Source organism: Ylistrum balloti, unplaced genomic scaffold, assembly GCF_031769215.1.
Source record: "Ylistrum balloti isolate Yb309-2 unplaced genomic scaffold, AGI_CSIRO_Ybal_v1 Utg371296, whole genome shotgun sequence".
Classification (NCBI taxonomy): domain Eukaryota; kingdom Metazoa; phylum Mollusca; class Bivalvia; order Pectinida; family Pectinidae; genus Ylistrum; species Ylistrum balloti.
Genome location: NW_026782695.1, coordinates 190,514 through 209,304, shown reverse-complemented (window position 1 = coordinate 209,304; position 18,791 = coordinate 190,514). Strand labels below are relative to the sequence as shown.

Here is an 18,791-nt window from a genome sequence, read left to right as displayed (position 1 = left end):
ATTGTTCATAAAAATGTCATACTGTTTGATTCTCTTGTGTTCCAGAAGACTACATAATGAAAGAAACATCAGAAATGAAATACCTTGTAGCTTTAAGCTCTCGGGAGGAATAGAAATAGTTTGAAACAAATGCATGATGAATAAGGTTATCAAATACAGTCACCCTTTCAAACTTGTCCCTCAGTACGACCAATACACATTTAAAAGGATTTTTTTACAAAGCATTAGATCCGATAGGAATCACTTCAATTGCCTCATCCACGTCCCTGTCTATGTATCAGTTTGGTTGAAGTTTATCGGTATTTAAACGCGATTCATGGCATAATTTCAGAAACACATTGCAATTATGACATCATGAATGTTGTAAAAATAACGAGAGGCACATAGGTCTTAAAGATCACCTGAGGTCTTCAGGTGTTTGGATAGTTTTAGAACCTGTTCATCAGCATTGGGGCAGACCGAACAGAACTGATATATGGATACAAATGTTTTATTGTTTTTAGGTTTGAAGGTTTAAATTTCAGTTAAACGAAACTGATAATACTGTTGTATACTTTAGCATATTTAACCCCTGTGCCTTTGAATGAAGGTCAAAGTCATTAATTTCAACAAACATGATAGCCCTTCATCCCAGCACGCTGCTTGTCTAATAACACGACCCTGGGTCATTAGTTTATTAAGAGGTCGTTAAAAGATTTTAACACATTTGACACCCGTGACCTTGAAAGTAGGTCAAAGTCATTCATTTGAACGAACTTGGTAGCCCTGCATTCCAGAATGCTACTGGCCCAATATCATGACCCCTAGGGAATTTGGTAATGGAGACGTCATTTCAAAATTTTAAAACATTTGACCTCTGTGACATTGAATGTCGGTCAAGGTCATTCATTTGAACAAACTTGGTAGCTCTTCGTCCCGGTATGCTATTGGCCCAAACCAATGACCCGTGGTCTTTTGGTGGAAGTGGAAAATGTAAATTATTTACGACGCACGACGCTTGACAAAAGACAATCGCTATAGGTCACTTGAGACTTCATCTCAGGTGACGAAAAATCAGTCCTTAATCAACAAGATAGATTTGACAGCTTCTCACACAGTCTATAACAAGAGGCCCATAGTGCTTGTATCGCTAACCTGGTTTACTTTGCTGAAACAGATTAATCTAAACTAAAGGAAAAGTATTTAAAACGTCCCTACCTACTTCCCCAAGTAGGCCCCGCCCCTCCTCTCCATAGGGGTTGTACAGAAAATTTCAATTCACTTAAGGATACCATAGATCAAATCTGGATGAAACTGAATCATATCAACACAGGAAGGATTTTTGAGAATTTACTCTATTTTCAGTATTGAACCCCACTCCTAATGCCCCATGTAGCTGAAAATACACAATATTCAACCAAAGCACGTCTGAGACCAAATTGTAACAGAGTCCAGATATTCCTTCATAAGAGTTATTTTTTTAAAAAATTGACCTATTTCCCCTACTGGGCCGCGCTCCTCCCATCCAAAGGGACTGACCCATGATTTATGCAAAATTGATTCCTTTTCACCCAAGGATGCTTCTGACCAAATTTGGTCAAAATCTGTTAAGTAGTTAATGACTAGTATCCATTTCAACTAAAAAATTCACACATGCCAGGCCATGACATAAATTCACCGGTCCTTCTGTCCAGGTTAGCTAAAACCCCACATGCAGTATATGACTGAAAATATCTTAGGAGACTCTGGAAAGTAAATTCATCAAACAGTGACAGTCTGAGGTGTGTGGTATGATGCTCTCTTCCCTTATCACTCAGTGTTTCACGTGAAGCTGAGAAAAAGACTAGTCTGCATTAATCTGGTTGTGTTATTCAAATTGCCCTGGACTGTATGCAACAATATCAGCATGATCCTTCTTGCTTTGTTCATTTTTTTCATTCATAAGGAAAATAAACAAAAATGAATTCCAATAATTGTTTTATTCATTGTTGCCCAAAGACAAATGAATTTTCTGACACACAGCATTGTTCTATTCATCCATCTACATCCATTGAATGTGTTTCAGATACTCGTACATACATTTCATTTACATGCAGAAAAAACAGTCTATTAATGCTGACACAGGCCTTGACAATCATCATTTTACTGTAAAATTGCATTTTAAAAATCGGCTCCTTAAAAAACCCATTTCATCGCAATCTTTCATCTAATATTCATGATCATTCTTTTATAATCTTTTTCAAACTCTCGCATAAAAAAGATAAATTAATTTTGCAAACAGAACATATCTGAAAATTAAATAAAACATCCACAATGTTACAAGAATTTTTTTATCATTCAACTGTTGCTTTTGTGCAGAGAAACCTGTTTATTATGAAACACCTAACTATCGTGATAAACATAAATTCATTATTCCATTTCTTCACGGAAAACTAAGAAAAACCTGTCTATTTTGTTTCCACTGTTATCCGACCAATGTAGTGGATACCAAAGGCTGTGTTTAACATCTCATTTTAATTGTACAACTATTTATTGTATACCATGCTAACTCTGACTACGCCATGTTTTCATATGGACATCCTCATATGTCATGTATGTAGGATCTGAGGTTCAAAAAAAAATTTGAATTTGAATTTGTAAGACTAGACAGGTAAACAGAAATTTCATCAGTTTATGAATTTCTAGACTTTTTCCAAGACAACTCTACTAACTCAACAAAACATAACAACAGCCATACAGACTGATGGTGACTTCTGTTTACATCACATTAACCTATCACAAGGTTTGGAAATAGAAATTGGTTAAACAAAGTCGAGACCATTTATACAAACAAAAAATAATGATATACAAAGAACAGCACAGAAGTAACACAATAGATGTTCATATAAACGTATACTCTATAAACAATACATACATTCTAACTTACATTTGCACATCACATCACCATGAAAAACCTTTGAAGCCCAATGTTTATTCTTTCCAATAACATACACATGTGACAAGGCTGGCACAGTAATATAGACAAACTGTGTCAAAATCAACATGTACAATGATCTTTGCCTAATTAAAGTTGATAACCAATTATATTACAATTTTGAGAAAACTGTTTCTGTAATGGAACAGAGAAATGAAATAATGTATATATACATATATCAGTAAGTATGTGTCTTTGTTGACTGTCAACGACAACAACCACAATTTTCCAAACAACTGACTGCTTTTCCAGGAGAAGTGTAAAAACAGAATTTTCTTTTTCTTTAAGGAAATATGATTTTGATTTTAAATGATTTAGATGTAAAATGTGAAAATATTGAATGGTTGTCAGAGTTCTACATCCATTGATGTGTGAGATACACTGGCTTCCCTACATATTCAGCATTTTGTGTTTTAGTTCACCATTAATCATGTTGATGAATGTAACAAATCTGAAAACCATCTTCGAAACTTTGAACACCAAGGAAAAGACATGTACTCCTGAGTAGAGATACAAAACCACATACATCCTTGTGTAGACAAGAATCACAGCATACAACAAGAGGCCCATGGGCTTTAACGGTCATCTGACAAAAAGCAAGCCAAACCTAGAAAGTGGGTTGAGGTCATTCATTTGAACAAACTTGGTAGCCTCTCCTCCAAGCATCTTACAGGCCCAATATCAGCACTCTTGGACTTTTGCTTATTGAGAAGAAGTCGTTTGTATATTTTAACATATTTTACCCCTGTGACCTTGAAAGTGGGTTGAGGTCACAGTACACAAAACCACATACAAGATGAAGTCCCTTGTGTACCTTGAAAGTGGGCCAAGGTCATTCATTTGAACAAACTTTGTAGGGCTCCACAGCAAAACCACATACAACCCTTGTGTTGTTCAAGAATCACATTTAAATAAACTTGCATACAAAATACCACATACAATTTTGCTTGTGTAGACAAGAATTTTAACACAGTACACAAAACCACATACAACCCTTGTGTAGACAAGAAGCACAGTACACAAAACCACATACAACCCTTGTGTAGACTTTTGCTTAAGAAACATATTTTAACAGTACACAAAAGTGGGCCAAGGTCATACAATCCTTGTGAGACATGCTATGAAGCACAGTACACAAAACCACATACAATCCTTGTGTAGACAAGAAGCACAGTACACAAAACCACATACAACCCTTGTGTAGACAAGAAACACAGTACACAAAACCACATACAATCCTTGTGTAGACAAGAAGCACAGTACACAAAACCACATACAATCCTTGTGTTATTGAGAAGAAGCACAGTACAAAGATTTTATACAATCCTTGTGTAGAGTGGGTCAAGGTCAAACAAACTTGTACACAAAACCACATACAATCCTTGTGTAAAGATTTTAACATAGACCCCTGTGACAAAGTGGGTCAGTCACACAAAACCATGCCAGTATCCTCTGTGCCAAGTATTAGCCCCCTAGACCTTCTAGTGTAGACAATGGCGGACGACGACGGACGAAGCATGAAGCACAGTACACAAAACCACATACAATCCTTGTGTAGACAAGAAGCACAGTACACAAAACCACATACAATCCTTGTGTAGACAAGAAGCACAGTACACAAAACCACATACAATCCTTGTGTAGACAAGAAGCACAGTACACAAAACCACATACAATCCTTGTCTAGACAAGAAGCACAGTACAATGTTGAAAACACTTGCTGATGTTTGTACAGTTCATTTTAACACCCTCCCAAGATTTATATCATGTATGTACAGTAAACTTCAGTCTTTTTGACAAATTCACACGACAAATTCAGCAGATTTACAATATAAAGAAACTACAATTAGCACAGCCATATTTTAGCACAGTACTTCCACATGAAAAGTGCTAAAATAAATTATGTCCAAAATATGTACATTTACAGTATACAGCATAACCATTTCTAGTACCAAAAAATTGTATCATAAGCTATGTTCACAGTCAATCAATTTTACCTTATGTATAGAAAGTTTCACTTTAAGTCACGAACACGATAAATACTGTAATGATTATTATTTCACCTTTATCTCGGACAAATAAAAATTTCCAAATTTAATTCTGTTGATCCCTCTTGGGACCACTTGGAGACACTTTATGAGAAGGGTCACTGATGGTACTGAGAAGCCATTAGTTCCCTGAATGGACCTGTCTCAAATACCCTCTAAGGAAGCTTAATCCATTCTATTAAACTTAGGGCTTTCTTTTTTTAGAACTTCACATCAAAGCAGGTTTCTAACAAGAAAGCTCTGTTATTCAGCAATGTAGCTTTTCTCTGAAGTTCTGACAACTACGGTCTTCTGATAAGAACGCTCTTTATGTGATAGTCTTAGAATCACCATGTGATAGCTACTGTATCCACAGTCCGACATTAAGTGACGGTGGGCTTATTGAAGAGCAATGGTTTTACGTCTCGCAAAACAATCTAGTTATGTTAAAAACTTCTTTACTGACTTAAGTCTAGAAAACATCAGAAGATCTAGTTACAGTTTTATTTTGGCATCCAATCAAATCTAGAACTGCTATCCATCGGCTGGTGCTTGCTCCTTATAATGTCTGTATTCTGGTTTAAGTTCCCACATGTTGCGGTGAGGAGCTTTCATATTGTAGGTGCATATTTCCTTCAATATCTCCTTCAGGTATGTCTAAAGAAAAGAACAAAAGAAGAGGTTAAAGACACAATCAAGTATATAGCAACTACAGGTATGTCTGAAAAAATGACGAGAGTACAAGTTTAGGGGACATTTAAGTAAACAGACAAGAGGCCCATAGGGCCTGTAGCGCTCATCTGGATCTTAAAGCCCAGCAATAGTATACCTATATACCTATAGGTTGGGCATTTCAAATATTTCCAAATTAAAGCTCAGTCACTTAATCTCTTTGATGGGACAAGACTAATGTGTTAATTCATATATCATGACTGTCTTTCTTTCTCTATGCTAGGAGAGAGTTTAATATGGTTATTGAGTTGGTATTTCAGCTATGTCAAAAATTTGATGCAGAAGTAATGTCCTTACAGGTGTTCAAAACCCAAGAGTCAATTCATACGTAATCAATGAGTTTATCTTTTGATGCCAAGCATGCTGTATATATATGGATATGGGGTGGGGATTTCAACTGTTTCGAGGATATATAACCCAGGAGTTAAGTATCCAGAGGGAGGGGGCCACACCTTAGGGTCAGTTCTTAAATCGTGTATTGATCTCTTGATGTCTATTGTTTCTGTATATTGTTTAGAGGTGGGGATCTCAACTGTTTCAAAGATATTACCACAGAAGCGGGTCCCTCGGAGTGAGGTCAGACCCCAGGGCCAGTTCTTACATCAGGATTGTGTTTATCTCTTGATGCCCATCATTACTATATATGGTTATGGGGTGGGAGTCTCCACTGTTTCAAAGATATTATCCAGAAACTAACTCCCTAGGGGTGGAGCCAGGCCCAAGGGCCAATTTTCACATCATTGAGTTTATTTCTTGAGGCCTAGCATTGCTATATATGGTAATGGGGTTTCCCCTATTGAGCCCCTCCCCTCCTGCTCTTGGGGGCCAGGTGAGCTAAGAATTCACAAAAACATCTATTCATGTTTTTACAGAGATTACACAGCAGTGTTCAAACTCACGAAATTTAATTTGGAGAAATTCTATGTAGAATTAGCAAGAAGGATTAACAAACATTGTCTAGACCATGATTGAGCTACAATAAGTTTGGCTATTATTAGCCAAACAGAGTGAAATATTTGTGCATGCCCATTGGAACTCCGATCACAGTGGACAATATAAGTGATCAGAGTGTGGGATTTCCGAATGTGCTAAAATTAGACTGTCTAATCTTATATTGGCAGGGGGTATTTCCACTGATTTAGTGATCCAAACTAACTTTCAGAAAAGTATTCTGATGTTGAAAATAGCTTTAACAGTCATTGGAAAAAGTTCTAAAGAGGTACTAAAACCAACAGAAATTTGCCAGCTTGTGCAGAATATTCCTTTAACTCCTCATGATCATTTTTGTTTTTTACTGCTGAAACCAACAAAACGTGGAAAAGAATCATTTCAACATTTAAAAAAAAAAAAAAAAAGAATAAGACATTATATATGATAAAGGCAGGAAGTGCTGTTTAAACATTCCCCTGACTCTATTTCTGTCTCAAACTTTTTACCTGAAAAGTGAATTCTTACCAAAATTTAAAGAGCTAGACACACTCCGGTATAGATATTTTTTCATTTTTTATTGACTGGAAATGTTGTTGTATACTAATAGATAATATATAAATAAAGACTTGTATAAAGTTTCGAACTTGAAACTTGAATATTGATGAAGAAAAGTCATGTGATACTTTCAGACGCGGTCAGAACCAAAACAAAAATGGAGAAAGAGGTGAGTAGTACGTCCATGTGACATCGCTTGTAAAGAGATTTTACCGATAAATGCAATCAATACTATATATATCCTGTATGGAAATCATGTAATGTATGTATTGATCACATCTTTCAATGCTTAGATATGACACAAAAATGTGCAGATTACATTACGATAAATTGAAAAGAGGCCCTCAAATTGGGGCTACGATACGTTAACAAACATATACAGCATCGCGAAATGGATCTATCTAAAGTGAATATTCGATAAAAGTATTTATGAATAAGATTTTTTGAGTGATACTACATGAGAGAACCAAATGGAGAGCAATACAGAGTATGAACCAGCCATCTTCCTTCTTTTTCTTCAAAACATGTTTTCTTTCCTGCTTCCCTCTCACGCTTTCTGCCATGTCAGAGGGCAGGACTTCCCGCATAATTATGAATTAGTCGTTCTGAATTCGATTTTAAAACTATTTATTACGTTAGATTAGTAGCCATTTACTTTAAAATTGCGGTATTACAGGGTTAGTCAGAACTTTTGCTACCCGAGAAAAATAGAAAATCATGAATTTTATTTAATGTAAAATAATATCGGTCATGAAGTAGGTCTGGCTCTTAAACAAAACTTGACAAAACTTGAACTTACAATTGGTTGTTTAGTCAGCGTCACCAGGTCCTTTACATTGTAGTACTGGTGCTTTTCAAAGGCATTAAATAACATGTCCATTACTTTGTCTTTGTCTGCTCGCAGTCGTTTTCCTGCAATCTTCACTTTTTCATCATGCATTACCTAAGAGAGAAAACTTAAAGAGTTATACATCTTTTCTGATTACTGACCTACTTCAGTGATAATCTTATTTCAACACTTTTTCCCGTACTTTGCTAAAATCTGACTGCATTAATTGCATTTGCTGTATGTCTTTAACATAGCAACTATAACAAATGTGCTGCACCTTCCCGTCTACATTTTAACTTTTCTTCTGATCAGTTTGGATTTTCCTTAGTCTTTTGTGCAATCCTTATTATTGCACTTACTTGTTCAAAATTCTTATGGTGTTAAAATTAGTTTGTGGCAAAATAAATTTCTTTACATATATTATTTATAACATGAGATCCCAGTGGGATCTTGGTGCCCACCATTATTACATTTTTTTGTTCTTTGAACATTAAATCTTTTGCCTTCTTTTCTTTTTTCTGTTTTTGCTCTTAATGATAAGAAATTCGAACATTAATCCTTTGCAGTAATAGTGATAACTAGAACTGTCCCAAAAATGGCCGACTAATACCCTACCAATCCCCAAACAACAATTGTTTTAGGGGTTGTACCAACAAGATTCCTCCTAGAGGCTGACATCTGGTCACCATAGCAACCAAATGGAAACATTTTTATTTTTTTGAAAAGGTATCATTGTATTTTTCATCCCCCTAATCCTGTTTATACCAATTTGCATCTTAATCAGATAATATCTTAATTTCGACCAATAAGAAGCCTCTAACGTGTTTCCATGGTAACAGTTTTAGAACACCTAATATGTTTAATCATAGGCTATAATTAGCTGTAGATCTGATAAAGTTTGAATGAGAAGTGAAAGGACATAATATATATCATAGGGATGAACAAATATAGCTTCAGTACATTTTTTAGATATACTTAACACAATATTCTGGACAGACAGACAGACTGTTGAATTGTCTGTCCTAAAATCAAATGGGTACTAGGGATCAAGGGAAACCTACATATGTGAGATATCCATTCAGTACTTCTTAAGAAACAGTGATGACAAACTTTACTAGACAAAATAATAATCTGCTTTTTTTAAAAAAGAAATTACCAAATGGAAAGAAAAATGTTCTCCCAACCTATTCTTAGTAGTGTTACATCACTAACGGCAAAATGAAAAATATCATGGCATAATACAATTCTTTAAGAACGTGCAGCTATGAAAACCAGTTAACCTTGATAGAAGTCTTCACAATACTCTGAATGATAGACACTTCAGTACACCTATCATTGTCTAAGGAGTGTTAACAGCATCTCCATGAAAACAAATATGAATAAAGCCGAATGGTCATACATACATTAAATCTGTGGTTACTGACTGGCTTGTATGATGCCACTACTGTATCAATCTGTATGACCTCTCTCCTTGGTCGGTTGGTAACCTCTGTATGAAGTCTGAAACAAGACAAAAAAAGGAAAAAAAGGTTCAGTTCCTTTGCTGGTACAAATTAAACATTCTGAAACATCTTACAGTCTTCTTCAAAACTGATGTTGGTTTACCAAACCTGAAATAATATTTATGGTTTGATCAATATCCTTTTAGAGAATAATGAACCAGTATTGATCAATATCTGATGGAGGATAATGAACCAGTATTGAGATATCTGATGGAGGATAATGAACCAGTATTGATTAAAATCTGATGGAGGATAATGAACCAGTACTGATAGATATCTGATGGAGGATAATGAACCAGTACTGATAGATATCTGATGGAGGATAATGAACCAGTACTGATCAATATTTGATGGAGGATAATGAACCAGTATTGATCAATATCTAATGGAGGATAATGAACCAGTATTGATCAATATTTGATGGAGGATAATGAACCAGTATTGATCAAAATCTGATGGAGGATAATGAACCAGTATTGTCAATATCTGATGGAGGATAATGAACCAGTATTGATCAAAATCTGATGGAGGATAATGAACCAGTATTGTCAATATCTGATGGAGAATAATGAACCAGCATTGATCAATATTCTGATGGAGGATAATGAACCAGCATTGATCGATATCTGATGGAGGATAATGAACCAGTATTGATCAATATCTGATGGAGGATAATGAACCAGTATTGATCAATATCTGATGGAGGATAATGAACCAGCATTGATCGATATCTGATGGAGGATAATGAACCAGCATTGATCAATATCTGATGGAGGATAATGAACCAGTATTGTCAATATCTGATGGAGGATAATGAACCAGCATTGATCAATATTCTGATGGAGGATAATGAACCAGCATTAATCAATATTCTGATGGAGGATAATGAACCAGCATTGATCGATATCTGATGGCAGATAATGAACCAGTATTGATCAAAATCTGATGGAGGATAATGAACCAGTATTGTCAATATCTGATGGAGGATAATGAACCAGTATTGATCAAAATCTGATGGAGGATAATGAACCAGTATTGTCAATATCTGATGGAGGATAATGAACCAGCATTGATCAATACTCTGATGGAGGATAATGAACCAGTATTGAGATATCTGATGGAGTATAATGAACCAGTATTGAGATATCTGATGGAGGATAATGAACCAGTATTGATCAATATTTGATGGAGGATAATGAACCAGTATTGAGATATCTGATGGAGGATAATGAACCAGTACTGATAGATATCTGATGGAGGATAATGAACCAGTATTGATCAATATCTGATGGAGGATAATGAACCAGTATTGATCAATATCTGATGGAGGATAATGAACCAGTATTGATCAATATCTGATGGAGGATAATGAACCAGTATTGATCAATATTCTGATGGAGGATAATGAACCAGTATTGATCAATATCTGATGGAGGATAATGAACCAGTATTGATCAATATCTGATGGAGGATAATGAACCAGTATTGATCAATATCTGATGGAGGATAATGAATCTGATGGAGGATAATGAACCAGTATTGAGATATCTGATGGAGGATAATGAACCAGTATTGATCAATATCTGATGGAGGATAATGAACCAGTATTGATCAATATCTGATGGAGGATAATGAACCAGTATTGATCAATATCTGATGGAGGATAATGAACCAGTATTGATCAATATCTGATGGAGGATAATGAACCAGTATTGATCAATATCTGATGGAGGATAATGAACCAGTATTGATCAATATCTGATGGAGGATAATGAACCAGTATCAATCAATATCTGATGGAGGATAATGAACCAGTATTGATCAATATTTGATGGAGGATAATGAACCAGTATTGATCAATATCTGATGGAGGATAATGAACCAGTATTGATCAATATTCTGATGGAGGATAATGAACCAGTATTGATCAATATCTGATGGAGGATAATGAACCAGTATTGATCAATATCTGATGGAGGATAATGAACCAGTATTGATCAATATCTGATGGAGGATAATGAACCAGTATTGATCAATATCTGATGGAGGATAATGAACCAGTATTGATCAATATCTGATGGAGGATAATGAACCAGTACTGATAGATATCTGATGGAGGATATATCTGATGGAGGATAATGAACCAGTATTGATCAATATCTGATGGAGGATAATGAACCAGTATTGATCAATATCTGATGGAGGATAATGAACCAGTATTGATCAAAATCTGATGGAGGATAATGAACCAGTATTGATCAATATTCTGATGGAGGATAATGAACCAGTATTGATCAATATCTGATGGAGGATAATGAACCAGTATTGATCAATATTCTGATGGAGGATAATGAACCAGTATTGATCAATATCTGATGGAGGATAATGAACCAGTATTGATCAATATCTGATGGAGGATAATGAACCAGTATTGATCAAAATCTGATGGAGGATAATGAACCAGTATTGATCAATATCTGATGGAGGATAATGAACCAGTATTGATCAATATCTGATGGAGGATAATGAACCAGTATTGATCAATATTCTGATGGAGGATAATGAACCAGCATTGATCAATATTCTGATGGAGGATAATGAACCAGTATTGATCAAAATCTGATGGAGGATAATGAACCAGTATTGATCAATATCTGATGGAGGATAATGAACCAGTATTGATCAATATCTGATGGAGGATAATGAACCAGCATTGATCAATATCTGATGGAGGATAATGAACCAGTATTGATCAAAATCTGATGGAGGATAATGAACCAGCATTGATTTAACTTGTTTAATACAAAATCTAAATTGGTGATATTCTGACTACATCTCTTTTGTTGTCACAATGAACATGACCATCGCAGCTATGTCATAATGGAATCAGTGGAAATCTTCATCCAATCACAGCCCTGCTAGGTCATATCATATGAGTGTAATATCAAACCTGTAGAAGTGTGTAATAAAGAACATTTACATACTGTGTGTTATTACACTGGCAACATGGTAGCTATGTGATAGATGTATGCTCTAATTTACCTTTTAAGGTCTAAGTATTTGTTGTCCTTGATTAAGGGTGTACACTCTGCCCGTTGAATGACCCGACCCTCTAGGGCAATTTTTTCTGAATAAACAAAATTTAAAAAAAAACTTGTTTACATATGAAGGCTCAAGCACAACACAGAGAAAACAAAAACAATGATAAGTATTTTGTTTCATATACCATGATTACCAAACCTCTGGTTAGAGAGGAATGGATCAATGCTAGTTTTACAAGGTGTATCTTTGATCAAAAATGAAAAAAAAAACAATTTAAGATATAATTGGACCAATATTTTTTTTCAATGTGTGTTTTTGATAAAAAATGAAAAAATAATTTTAGAAACAAGAACTGTTATTTGGAAAAGGATACAAACAGTTATGATAACTCGCTATAATCACCTGAAGGCATAGACTCTGATATTCCAGCTTCTCCATCTACAAAAGAACCGAAGTGTTAAGCTTTATGTGCGAGTTTTATCACCATATTACAACCACCTCAAGAATCTATTTCATAGATACCTCATCACTAATAAAAATAGCTTATAAATAAAAATATATCAACAAAAATATCCATCATAATGTATATATATATCAACAAAAATATCCATCATAATGTATATATATATATATCAACAAAAATATCCATCATAATGTATATATATATCAACAAAAATATCCATCATAATGTATATATATATATCAACAAAAATATCCATCATAATGTATATATATATATCAACAAAAATATCCATCATAATGTATATATATATATATCAACAAAAATATCCATCATAATGTATATATATATATATCAACAAAAATATCCATCATAATGTATATATATATATATCAACAAAAATATCCATCATAATGTATATATATATCAAGAAGATCTATAATGTATTTTCCTTACTTACCAATGTCATGTTTATAAAGAAAACAACAGTCTTACTGTAAGTATTATTTTTGGTGGAAATCAGTTAAATGAACAAAAGGTCCAGAGGACCTGTATCATTCACCTGAATATTTTTGTCAATAATGCAAAACTTTACATTTCTTTAAAAGGAAGACATTTTCCCTGATGAACCTCACCCCACAGATACAGCTTCAAATTCCCTAGTTGTGAGGACAGAAATCAGTTGTTAATCTCTTGCAATGCTATTAAGTTATGTAATGATATGGCTTCAAAGATATATTCTGTCCTGGGGTGGAACCAGATCATCAATTATGATGGTGTTTTATCTCCTGATGCTCAGCAATGCTATGTTGTTCAGTGGGGATCACAACTGTTCCAAAGAACCAAAGATCCAAATGATGGTGCAAAGCAATGATATGACAATGAACTAAAACTACTTGGGGCCAGGTGAGTAAATAATGATTAATTTCACACAGAAAGGTAATCATCAATCAATGATTTTATATATGTGTTGCAGAGAGAAGCAAATATATTTATACGTCTATTTGTAACAAGTTCTCAACAATGCTTGTGATAAGCTGTGATCTTCAAATTACCAGAGTTACTTCCCCTGTAAAACATTCACAAATGTTATTAAATTTGTTTCCATTTTAAACATAAAACATTAAATACATACATCTAATAACTAATTTTATGGGTTTTTTCAACTAACAAAAAAAAAATATTTGATATCTGATATTGTTTATGGTGTTTTCTAATTGACAATATTTGGGTCAAAAAAATGAAGTTACTTTTTTGAATATCTGACTTTCAAGTATTTGACATTCAAAGTTTCAAAAACAACACGTTTGTGAAAATACAAAAAGGTTCTTTCCTTTTTGAGAATATTTTCAGGGTTTCTGTTTTCATTTACCTTTTGTTACATTTAAAAGAATTTGATCACCTTTTGTTGTGGGTAAAGGGATTTGTGAGAATACAACAAGGTTTTGATTTCCCAGTCCTGTGAGCTTCATCTTATGTTCTTTGGGACAAGGCTGTTCCCCTGGTATCTTCTGGTTGGCGAGACTGTCATTCAGTGTGAACACCACATTGGGCTTCTGATCGGGAAATCTAAAGTAGTGATCATCAAAAAATAAGAAAATAAAACAAATTAAGTAAATAAATAAACAAACATAATTCATGTGGTATATGTAAACAATGTATCATCATAAGTGACAGATTAACAACCTACTTCTTACCACCTCCCACTAACATCTTTACTTTTTTCAATAGATCAGCTGAGCAGGTCATACTCAAAACCAAAACTTTGAAGCTTGTATTTTCAGAAAGGGTAGGAGAACATACTGTTTCTATGATGTAGGTCAAAGGTTAAAATATAGATCAGAGTGACCTACTTTTGATATACGACAAGCTGTCCCAATAAGGTGAACTGATATTATAAACATAAAATTCCTGTGGTTAGTTATGTAGAGTAAAGGAGAAGAATGGAAGAACAGAAGGACAAATGGAAGGAAGGACGCCCATTAGGGACTGATAAACAACAGAAGGACAAATGGAAGGAAGGACGCCCATTAGGGACTAATAAACAACAGAAAGACAAATGGAAGGAAGGACGCCCATTAGGGACTAATAAACAACAGAAAGACAAATGGAAGGAAGAAGGACAAATGGAAGGAAGGACGCCCATTAGGGACTGATAAACAACAGAAGGACAAATGGAAGGAAGGACGCCCATTAGGGACTGATAAACAACAGAAGGACAAATGGAAGGAAGGATGCCCATTAGGGACTAATAAACAACAGAAGGACAAATGGAAGGAAGGACGCCCATTAGGGACTAATAAACAACATACTTGGATGTAGTTATCTTCAGTTTTCCAACATCATTATTTCCTGTACTTTTCTTCCATTTTTCAGAGAGATACTTCGGGACCTGCAAAAATAAAAAAGAAAAAAAATTAAAATTAAAACCTTATAATGTACATTTGAATTGTTGGTTATTTATTATAATTAGTCTTTTCATTTGCTCTGTTAAATATCAGGGTCATCCTGAGGTGAGGTTTCCATGTTGTAGCTGCAAGTCATGAGGAATCCACACAGTATAGGTGGACTCATTTCTCAGCTTACTGGTAAATGCTGCAGATGGCAGAACTCAAACTACAAACCTGGGATCTACATGTAAGGTTGTAAAGATCTGACTGTTATCATGGCAGATGAATTCAACAAACGAAACAATATTTTTACAGTTTGGGCTGTGTAAAATGTACATGTTGGTTATCTGTGTTAAATTTAAAACTAAGACAATACATCATATATATATAATATATATTGCAATCTCTAAATGGGACTTGCTTACAGGAATTCCCACATTCAGTGTTGCATAAAACTTAAAAAGAATGACAATTATAGGAAGGATTAATATAAGCCCGCCAAGCGAATTTGACCAAAATGTAGAGTTAAATGATGATTTTTATCATGAACCCTCCCTCAGATCACACAGTATTATCCATGGTAACTTAAATCCTAGAGAAATAGACTTGGTGAACTTGGTTGTAAGAGAAGCAGTTAGAAGTGACAGCTACAACTTTACAGAGACATGTAGGATACATACCTCACACAAATAAAGACGTTTTAGATACAACAAATGTGAAAGCATAGAAAGGGATATATATATCAAACATGTGAACAAAAAGGTTTAAGAGTCATCTTTGATAAGGTCCTCAAATTTAACAAGCTTATTGCAGGTTGTGTAGCAAAAGCAAACAAAATGATTCGAGTAATTAGAAGAACTTTTGAATATATGGATGAATACATGTTAATAACACAATATAAATCACTTATCAGGCTTCAATTGGAATATACCAGTTCAGTTTGAAATCCTGCATACAGAAGAGATAAAATAGCTATAGAACATGTGCGAAGAAGTGTCACAAAACTCCTTTCTGATATCCCAGAGTTACTGTTCTTTTCACAGTCAGTACCTCTGATCTATCTTACCACTTTTTTCTGGATCAAGACTCAGTTATGTGGCCTCTCTCCGCCAATTAGTATTTTATGTTACAAAAGTGTCATGAAAAATTTTTCCTGTGGTAGAAATGGGGAGTAGATTTCGACCAATCAGAACATCTCAACACTTTGGTATTGGTCAAACATTGACTTCTAAATACCCATAATTATCGATAATAGTATTCAATTTTTAGAACCATATAAAAACATTATTACATCATTCATTAGTATATCATCTGAAGGATGTTTTATCTGACAAAAGTGTGCTTGTCAGTAATGGAGGATGAAACATGTTTTTAATTGAGAACATAGATCAAGGATGAATCATGTAGACCTATATTCTATAGATACATAGAGGAATCTAAGTATGTTATAGAAAAGTTATCAAAAACCTGATTAGGTGCTGACACTTTTTCCCGCAAACTTACCATATTGATTTTTGTTTATTGATATTGAAAAATTTGTCATTAATTGTCAGAGGTCTTTTATACAATGGTAGATGGCTCTTATAGAATACTAGGATTAATCCTTATCCAAGGGTGAGGTCTGACTGTCCAGTCAAGAATGAAGTCTCCCTCTCCATCTTCGGTGATCCAATGGATTAGTGTCACTCATTCCTTGGGATGTACAGTCCTGTTTCACTAGGTCATCCAAGGTCAGTTTTGGTCTACCCAAGGCCCGATGACAAGTGACATTTAGGGTACGGATCCTTGATATCCATCCTTCACTGCGTTCTACATGGCCAAACCATCTCAACATGCCAGTCTGGACAATTTCTGAGATATCTTTGATGTCTAGCTGAGCGAGAAGACACTCTATGGGAAAGGTTTGACAAGGCAGATCCATCTTATCATGGCTCTATCATTGCGCCGAAACCTCCTAAGAGTAGCAGCTGTTACTGCCCATGTTTCAGAGCCATACAGCAACACATGTCTTAATATGTAGGTTGAGTAGAGGCGACCTCTTGTTGTGATAGGCAGATATTTGTAAGCAGCTCTCTGAACTTTTTTCTCCATGCTGACTTATATCTTGTTGTTACATCAAGTAACCACTGATGTTTAGTTGTCAGGTAGTAGACTTCAGTAGCAGCTTGACGTAGTCCATCTTTTAAAGCTTTTCATATCTCATCAACTGTGCTTCCCTTGGTTTTCCTCGTCTTAGTTGTGAAAACATCTGCATACTCTTCTTTCAGGATTGGATCTTTGAGTTTCCACAGCTTTATGCAAGGGGTAAGTCTACGCTTGTACCTTTGAGAAGCCTGAACTTTGAGGTTGCAAAGAATAAGCCTGTGTTGTGAAGCACATTCCTCATTAAGAATGACTTTCACGTTTATCACACACTTCCTGTAACTGCAACAAAATGCATGTAGTCAATCTGAGTTCCGACATCGCCAGACTGGTAGTTTACCGAGTGTCTATGATGCTTCTTAAACAAGGAGTTGCCTATCACTAAGTTATTTGAGATGGTGAATTCAAGGATCCTCTTACCCTCTGCATTATGCTGACCTAAGGCATGACCAATCCTCATATCCAACAGGATTACTACCTATGTGACCATTCAAGTCTCCAGACACAAAGAGTACCTCTGAAGCTGTAACAGTTGTGACAGGGCTTTGCAGTTGGTCATAGAAATGGTTCTTCACATCATCTCCAAGCACGACTTGAAGGGCATAGATGCAGACAACTGCAAAGACAGTCCTAACAACCACAATCCTTAGCATAAGGACTCTGTCCAAGATCCGCTTTACTTCAAACACCTCCTCCATTTTTTCTTTAAAACAATACTTCTGTGACTGGTTTTTCCAATGTTCATCTAGATTATATTAAAATTGTATAATAGTGTTAGTTGTGTATACTCCGCGTATATATATATAACAATACTTTTCAGTCGTTCAATCAGAATGATTTTTGCATGTTGCTAGACAGCGGTGTAAAGTGCATATTTAATACAATAGATTATGAATAACAATAACTAATTTAATGAACTGATGGGCGATAATTATGTCTCAGGGCACTCATTCATCCAAGCAATGTGACTGTCCGTCGGTGTGGATTCATAGACACTAGGGCCCGTTCATTGCGATTGTTTGAATGGACAAATGTGTCATAGTTGAAGAATATCGTTAGATAAAAAAAGAAAACAAACCTTCACAAGCCAAACACCTCTGCCGGCTGCCGCAACATCTACATCTTTCGGGACATGGGCCCTTTCTAGCCCTCCTTCTTGCATTATGCCGCTTTTGTGTATGTGGAACTCTCCTGTATATGAAGATCAATATATTATCAACTTCCTGTTT

The 18,791-nt window shown here is 35.1% G+C and overlaps 1 protein-coding gene across 1 annotated transcript; it reads right to left on the bottom strand.

Moving 5' to 3' along the window:
- Positions 1 to 5,248: 5,248 nt before the first annotated feature.
- LOC132561894 (general transcription factor IIF subunit 2-like) lies at positions 5,249 to 18,728 on the bottom strand. The gene is made up of 8 exons (XM_060226604.1): positions 18,641 to 18,728; positions 15,343 to 15,422; positions 14,433 to 14,599; positions 12,973 to 13,008; positions 12,571 to 12,655; positions 9,430 to 9,526; positions 7,997 to 8,140; positions 5,249 to 5,637 (listed from the first exon to the last, which is right to left on the bottom strand). Exons 1-8 carry the CDS (start codon positions 18,722 to 18,724, stop codon positions 5,515 to 5,517), a joined length of 816 nt encoding a protein of 271 aa, XP_060082587.1. The 5' UTR covers positions 18,725 to 18,728; the 3' UTR covers positions 5,249 to 5,514.
- Positions 18,729 to 18,791: the final 63 nt, after the last annotated feature.

Bases quoted from the DNA above. Each gene is read 5' to 3' on its own strand.
- LOC132561894 (XM_060226604.1), bottom strand. From the start codon at position 18,724: ATGCAAGAAGGAGGGCTAGAAAGGGCCCATGTCCCGAAAGATGTAGAT. The intron at 15,423-18,640 runs GTTTGTTTTCTT...TTATTTTTGCAG, and splicing joins GAGGTGTTTGGCTTGTGAAG to GTCCCGAAGTATCTCTCTGA. The intron at 13,009-14,432 runs GTGATCAAATTC...GTTCTTTTGTAG, and splicing joins CCCTTTACCCACAACAAAAG to ATGGAGAAGCTGGAATATCA.